Raw genomic sequence first — 7,487 nt, 5'->3', positions numbered from 1 at the left:
CCTCACCTCGCCTTTCTCGGACACCCGCCCACAGGTCCCTATCCCTGCCCCTGCCCGCCCCCCACCTTGAGCAGCTCCCTGGGGAAGTCGCCGCCTTCGTTGAGGCCCTCCAAGTTCCCAATGAAGTCTCCGCAGGTCATGCGCTTCCCGATGTTCTAAGGGAGGGAACAGAGGCCTGTGGACCCGGGTGGCCCTTGGCCTTCCAGGCCTTGAGGTCTTGGATAGGGTCTGTTTTCCGGCTCCTTCCCGCCATACCCCACTCACGTGGCCATGGAGATCGGTGTTCAGTAGCATGAGGGCGCAGGTCAGCGTGTGCGCACCGTCTAGGGCAGAGTTGACATTCAGCCTCCCTGGGACTCTTCCCACCGCTGTCTTACTCAGACTTCCAGCTCATCCCCTGCCCCCCTCCGGGACCCCTTTGGCCCACAACCACACTTTTGTAAGTCCTGAAGCCCATTAGTGAGCCAGACCTCAGCAAAGATTTCTCTTTTCCAGCAGATCCCTTAGAAGGGACCTCACCCTTTTCTCAGGCCACCCTCCCTAGCTCTCTCAAGTGCTGGGGCTGTCCACTGCGTGCCCCCGAACACCCACATGCCTGTGTCTCTGCACGCAACACAAACAAGTGTGCCTCACACAGTTATGCGGACCAGTGCGGCCAAACAGAATCCCCACTCAAGCCAAGCACTGTTTGGCACATATATGTGGACAATGGTATGCAAACACACCTGTCACCTGCCTCTTCACAACACACACTAGACCCTAACAATATGCCTGCCACATGCACAGTTCCACATCCATGTCGCCAGATCAGCATGGTCTGCACACATGTATGCTCACATGCCTGCAAGCTTGTGCATTATCCATGTCGCCAGATCAGCATGGTCTGCACACATGTGTGCTCACATGCCTGCAAGCTTGTGCATTCATTCATTCCTGCACACATACCCATGCACCTAGGCACACACACAGTGCCCATTTGCCTCAGTGACCAGCCAGGAAAGCCCTGTCCCTGGCCTCCTCACCCTCTGAGGACAGAGCTCCAGGATTGCACTGGAAGTATCTCTGGGAGAAGTGGGCCAGCACGCGCTCCCGTTCCTGGGTCTCACCCATTAAGGCCAGCTCCTTCAGAAACACCCTGGAGAGGAGGGAAGAGGGAGCACGTCACCCCCACCCAAGGCCCCCTTACCAGGTAGCCCTGGCTCTTGGGAAGGGTGATGTCAGGGCCGCTTAGGGGAGGTGCAGGGGCTCAGAGGAGGCAGAGCTAAGGCCCTGCACACCAGGCCTGGAGCGCTGGGGCTGCACTCAGAGGGCTCACCACCCACCTGAGAGCTTGGTCCAGAGTCATGCCCGTGAAGACAAAGAACTTGAGGTACTCTCCAGCCACGAGTTTACTGAAGTCATTGCTGTGGGCAGGGTAGAGAGACAGGGAGAGTCTCAAGGGGAAGTGTCAAGGAGCCAAATGGGGGGGTTACTGAGAAACCTGGGGGCATTAGATAGAGGGGATGTGGAGGTGCTGCCCACAGGATGCATCCCTCCTGCCCCCTCTCATTCCCAGCCCAGTGGTTTTACTTCTTGCCCAGGTGCCGGGCCACATCAGCCTTCCTGAAGCCGTCCAGTCGGTACAGCCTCTTAGCCAGGCGCTGCGCGGCCTCCAGGTCTGCTTTCTGCCCATTAGACAAGGTGTCCGTGCTTCCCAGGGCCAGCCGCTCTGTGCTGTCCAGCTCTGAGTCTGAGTCAGATACCAGCTGGCTCAAGGGTGGTTCGCTGCCAGGGCAGAACACCAGCTCAGAGATGAGGCAGGTTCTCAGGGGCCATCCAGACCCTTCCTCTGCCTCCAGAGCAGGATGACAGGAGGGGAGACCGGGACATGGGGAAGACATTTTCTTTTCTCCAGAGGGGATTGTTCAGGCTCCCTCCATCATTGCCACCTCTCTGTGGAAGTCCTGCCTCAAGTCTAACCCACATCCATGTTGCTGCTGTGGGAATTCTGGCTGCTTCCCCAAGGAAGGAGAAGATGAGGCTCTAAGCTGCAGTGGGGTGTGAGACGGAGAGGAAAGCCCCACACTCCCCATTCTCCCACAAAGTCCCCTAAGTTTGCTGTTGCACATAGATTCCCCATCACCACTCTGTTCCTTCTCGGACATAGTCTTATATCTCTAAGGATATGGACAAGGGTCAACACAGGCTGTCAGGGGAGAACAGTAGACGGTCAAAAATTTGAGGGCAACAGGACAGCTTCCCACTCCTATATCTTTCCTCCTCCCACCCGTTAGGGAGAGGAGCCTCCTCCTTGGTCCTTCGCTTCTACTCACAAAGAAGCAGGTTCTGGGGTAAAGGGGACTGCCGGTCAAAGTGCTCCCCCTCATCTCCTGTCTCCTCCTTTCCTTCCCTTCCCACCCCAGCTGCTCTACTTGCAAAGCCACCTGTCACCCAGAGACAGAGGCCGGAAACTCCTGGTTGCTAGGCAACGCTGTATCTCTGGCCACCCCCTCCTGTTGCCATGGCTTCCATGACTGAGAGGGTAGCTGGCAGAGGAGAGAGCAGAAAGGTTAGACTGATGAATGGACTTCCTGGATAAGGGTGAGAGACTCCTGATTGGAGGGGGAGGTGGCTTGGGAGGGAAGCGATGGGGGAGGCTGGTGGCTGCATCTTTGGAAGAAGCCTCCAGGCTGGATGGGTGTTAGGTCACAAGAATTCTAGGCAGGTGGCCGGCTCTGTCTGGGGAGGGAGGGGCCCTCCTGGAGAGGACATCCTTCAGTTCTGAATCGTGATTTCTCAAGTCACTGGATCTGAGACCAAGGGGGGCGGGGACTCTAAGGGGCTCCCCCTCACAGTCAGTGGAAAGTCCTCCAGGTGGGAAACAGGGCATCTGCATTCCCTAACCAGGCCTATCAGGGGTCAGGAATGCAAACTACCTCTTCGCACTCAGGCTCTGTCCCTTTGAACAGCTGTTCCTAGAGCCCCAGGGGCCTTGAATCTGAGACCAAAGGAATCACTCACCTTCCCAGGGGTGCCACCCCCAGCCCAAAGCTGTCCTCCGAGCGGCAGGGACTAGGGGGCTCCTTCCCTGGGGCTTGCTTGGCTGCAGCCTCTGCCTCTTCTTCCTCCCCTCTCTGTGTCCAAGGCCCATCAGCAGCAGAGCTGGTACCAGAATCCGGTTCAAGAGGGGCAAGTGGGGCGGGAACAGGGGGATCAGGCCGGGGGATGGGGGGTTGGGGAGGCAGCTCAAAGGTGAAGAAGGGGCTCTGGGTTGGGCCAGGTGAGGCCAGGGCCTCCAGGGAGGCAAGGCTGGTGTAGGAGGTGCCCTTGGCCCGGTGTGACTCCAAGATGGCTTCGAACACACAACTGAAAGAGTCAGGCCCGTCGGCCGAGGGGCTGGTCCCAGGTAGGAAGGGCACAGGTGACTTGAGAGGCCCCAGGTGAGGCATCTGGGTGCCTGGCCTGCAGGGGCAGGGAAAATCTCCCATCAGGGGCCCAGAGGACAACTCTCAGGTAGCATTTCATTGAACTTTCATACTGACCCTACAAAGGGGCTTATCACTTGCTTTTCACAGTCCCCCAAACCCCTTAAAAAGCCATTTGGATAGGGGCTCCCCACAACAGGTCCTTCAAGCTATTTAGTGCCTTGGGGCACGCCATCCCTATCCATCCCCAGCAACCAATCCCCTTCCTCTCTCCCTCCGTGCTAATCTCCCTTTCTCCTCCTTCTCCCTGATCCTCTCCCCTCCTGCCATCCCATTTCTATTTCTGGCAACATCTTAGGAGAAGGAGATGAGGCTCCAGGCTGCAGTGGGGTGTGAGATGAAGAAGAAACCCCCACACTCCCCATTCTCCCACCAAGATCCAGGGTATGGATTGATGCTCCCACACCCCAGGCTTAATTCTGGCCTCTGGCCTCTCACTCAGCCCTTTCTTCACCAGAACACCTTTCCTCCTCTATCCTGGCTACCCCCTCTCCTCCTGGGTTCTTGCAGATGCCCCTCCCCCCCCCATTCTAGTATTCTACCAGGCCTCAGGCCTCTGTCCAGAGTCTCCTGCCACACCATGCTGTTGGCACCACCAGCTTGGTCCTGACTCTCCCAACCCCACCCTCATCTCTATTCCAGTCCCATTGACCCCAGCTCTGCCTCTGGGCCAGTGGGAAGGAGCAGCCACTGTCCTCCCCCTCTCCCCCACTCACCGTGCCCCCTCCAAGGCCTCAAACACCTCATCGTCCACATCCTCTTCCCCACCTGCCTCATCCTCATCGCCACTGCTCAGGCTGGCATGAGGGCCAAGGCATGGGCCCGGACGTGGGGCAGGTGGGCGGACGGTGCCAGGCAGGCCCTCAGAGCTGGGCTGACTCTCGATGGCTGAATCAGCCTCCTCCCGCTCAGCCAGCACTTCATCGATGTTGGTCTCTCGGTAGCACCTCAGGGGCACCGTGTCCAGGTCGGTCTCGGAGTATTTGGCCGCTCGCCCCACAGCCACCCCAGAGCCCTGCCCTGAGCCCACCCCAGGTGGAGATGGGGGGGCCTGCTCTGGGGGCTTAGCACCTGCAGTGTGCACAGGCATCCGGGTCAGGAGGGTATCCAGGTCAGCTTCCTGCCCTGACTGTTCTAGGAAGGAAGTCATCCCCACTGCCTCATGTTGGCAGGCGGTTCTTTCACTGTCTCACCACCATTCCTCCTGCTACAAACTCAGCTTGTTCCTGGTACCATTGGAGTTCATTTTCTACTCTAAGGACTGATCCTTGGTCTCCTCCCATCCCCTCCTTCCACTACCCAGCTTCCTGCAGGTGCCCAACCCAGCCATCATCCCCAACCCCTCCATCCTAGCACATATGGGAAGACGGGCCCCAGGCCTGAGGAAGCATTAGCTGACACAGGAGCCCAGGAAAGGCTGGGGGAGGTTTAAAGGAGGACTCCCTACGACACCTCGGTGCTGAGAAGGACCTGCCCCATTCCCCTTGCTCCAGTCCCAGCCTTACCTGAGCTGGGGGGTGCCAAGGAGCCATAGAAGAATTCCCATTTGGCTCGAGCAATTCTCTGGGCATGAGAGGAGACTTCCCGGGGTGAGGACCAGGTGTCTCCCTAAGCCAAGGAGGGAGAGGTAGAAGACACCCAGAGATAAAGCCAGACATGCAAAGACAAAAGAAGATGGGATAGAAACACAAAGAAAACCACTCAGGGACAGAGATGGAGGTGCAGAGACAGAGAGACAAGCCCAGAGGGCAAGAAAGAGATTTAGAATAGGAGTGAAGGATTCAATGAGTAGCCCACGGGGCCAAAATGGCCACGGAGCCCAGTCTTGCCCCTTCCGTAGGACTCTGGGGTTCCAGGGAGCCCAAGGGAGGTCGCATACCTGGTTCAGGAGTCCAGTGTCAGCAGGTCCTCGGAATAGTGTGGCCAGGTGCTCAGAGGGCCCCCCCAGCCCATTGGGGAGAGAGGAGTAAAGACCATCTGCCCCGACCTGAGGTGGGGCTGGCGGCCCGTGTAGAAGGCCCTGGCTGCCAGGCAGAGCTGAACCTCCTCCGGCTGGGAGTGGGTCTGAAGTGGAGGCCTCCAGCCGCAACTTGCGGTTGGAGCCAGGCCCAAGAGCTGGAGTGGGCCTGGGAGGAGCGACCCCACCCAGGTCCCAGCTCCGACTCAAGCCTCCGGGAGCAGGTAGCCCATTCAGTGGCCTCACGCTGGCCTTCTCCACAAAGCGGAATATGACTACGGAACTCTGGGCCCCTGGTGGAGGCTGCCCAGTGGGTGAAGAGGGTGCCCAGGGTGAGGGAGCAACACGGGGTGAAGGGGGGCCACGCAGGGGTGTCGAGGGTGCTGTCACACGTCCCAGTTCCCGGCCTCGGGGACCTGGACCTGCCACCCGCCGTAGCAGGGAGCCCGTGCTGCCATACATGCTGGCTGGGGGACTCTGAGGCACAGGGCCTTCGGGGAGCCAGCGGCGTGGGCATCGTGGCGGGGAGATGGCACAGTCACCTTCAGAGCAGAAGCGCATGGCACCCTGGGCCATGCTGGGGCCCGGGGGTCAGGCTGGGGGGGCAGGGATGGCGAGGCCAGGCGGGGAGTGAGGGGGCAGCATGCTCTTCTGACAGGCCTGCAAGAGAGGAAGGGGAGCAGGGGGTGAACCGCCAGGGAGTTGGATGGACAAGAGAGCAGAGACAGGGAGGGGAAAGCTGGCTGGGGCCACTGAGCACCAGGGGCCTAGCCCACCCTGGGACTGTGGCATCATTGATCCCTCCCCTGGGGGTAATCAGGCCTCCTGCTTGGGCTACTTCCACGGAGGCCTGAGGAGAAAAGATTGTTCCCTCCAAAAGGACCCTGGGTTCTCTCCTCCTGCCTGGGAACCCTGAGCATCACCTGGGGGGTGGGGGGAAGGAAGCTATGTTGGAAGGAAGGAAGTTGAGTGAGCCTGGAGTCTCTGTGGCATTTTGTAGGTACTACTGGTGTGGGGGGAGGGGAAGACTGGTGCCCCCACCCTCTGGGCTAGGAGTGTCAGCCAGCCATCACTATCATGCAGCCATGCGTGCCCCACAGTTAGCTCCTCTTATGGAGGCCCCAATTCAGGCCCCCTGGAAAGAGAGGAAAAAGGAATTGGAGAAGGGGGATTATCTAGGGACCACAAGGAGCTGAAAGGCATAGGGTGAAGGGGAAGAAAAAGGCCTGAACAGAAGCCGCTACCCTGAATACATACATGATGGATGGGAAAGGGACATTTTTGTTCTTAATATAGGTACACACACTCATGCACACACACATACTTAAGGACCAAAATGTCACATACAGTTAAACACATTCAGAGGCGACACGCAGACAGGCACACATACACATTGCTCAGAGACACACCTTCACACAGTCTCACAGTCATAACAACTATGTGTCTCATGGAAAGGCACATGCTTGTTTTATACACAAAGAGATACCCAGATACACACAGAGGGACCCTCATTCTCTAATGCTCACAGATACATAGGCATATCAGATACAGAGACCCACTGGTCACAATGACACACAAATACAGGTGCACACTCACACCCATACTGAAGCAGGGACACACACCCTCTCTCCCAACCCCCACCAGTCACTGGTCCCTGGAGGGGGAGACTGCACCAGACCCTTCTCCCCCCCGTGGTGACAGATTCTGTCCAGCCCAGGAGGCACCCTCAGGGGGTAAAGGGGCCTCTTGTGGCAATGCAGGGTAGGGACCGGGGTCAGGAGCAGCAACCCTGCTACTCAGGCTCCTGAAACTGAGTTGAGGCCCAGCATCTCCCCGTGCAACCCGGACTCAGTACTCACCGCCGCCGGCTTGGAGCTGGGGCCGAGGAGGGAGAGCAGAGGCCAGGCCCAGCTCGGCTGTGAAAGCAGCGCGGCTCCCGCTGGCTCCCGCTTTCTCCCGGCCCGCCCGCCTCTGCCTCTCAGTCCCTCCTCCTCCCTGCGTGGCTCCGGCAGAGCTAATCTCACCCCCTCCCAACCCCCGCCCTCTCCCAGGGCCCTGAGCCCTGG

At 58.9% G+C, this 7,487-nt stretch overlaps 1 protein-coding gene across 2 annotated transcripts in view; it reads right to left on the bottom strand.

The window, feature by feature from the left end:
* Positions 1-7,487, bottom strand: part of PSD (pleckstrin and Sec7 domain containing) — a 16,227-nt gene that overhangs the window by 7,153 nt on the left and 1,587 nt on the right. The window contains exons 1-10 of one of the 2 annotated variants that reach the window (XM_005878248.2): positions 7,281-7,471; positions 5,344-6,081; positions 4,970-5,072; positions 4,181-4,535; positions 3,001-3,441; positions 1,570-1,764; positions 1,323-1,403; positions 1,023-1,135; positions 265-323; positions 66-155 (exon numbers count right to left, since the gene is read on the bottom strand). In XM_005878248.2, the coding sequence (XP_005878310.1) occupies positions 66-155; positions 265-323; positions 1,023-1,135; positions 1,323-1,403; positions 1,570-1,764; positions 3,001-3,441; positions 4,181-4,535; positions 4,970-5,072; positions 5,344-5,997 (2,091 nt within the window). In that variant the 5' untranslated portion in view covers positions 5,998-6,081; positions 7,281-7,471. Of the gene's footprint in view, positions 1-65; positions 156-264; positions 324-1,022; positions 1,136-1,322; positions 1,404-1,569; positions 1,765-3,000; positions 3,442-4,180; positions 4,536-4,969; positions 5,073-5,343; positions 6,082-7,280; positions 7,472-7,487 lie in introns of those variants that run through there. The other variant, XM_005878249.2, reaches the window with a different exon arrangement.

The sequence above is a fragment of the Myotis brandtii genome, unplaced genomic scaffold (genome assembly GCF_000412655.1).
Source record: "Myotis brandtii unplaced genomic scaffold, ASM41265v1 scaffold550, whole genome shotgun sequence".
Lineage (NCBI taxonomy): Eukaryota > Metazoa > Chordata > Mammalia > Chiroptera > Vespertilionidae > Myotis > Myotis brandtii.
Note: the sequence above shows the minus strand (reverse complement) of the source record. Positions and strands in the feature narration are given on the sequence as shown.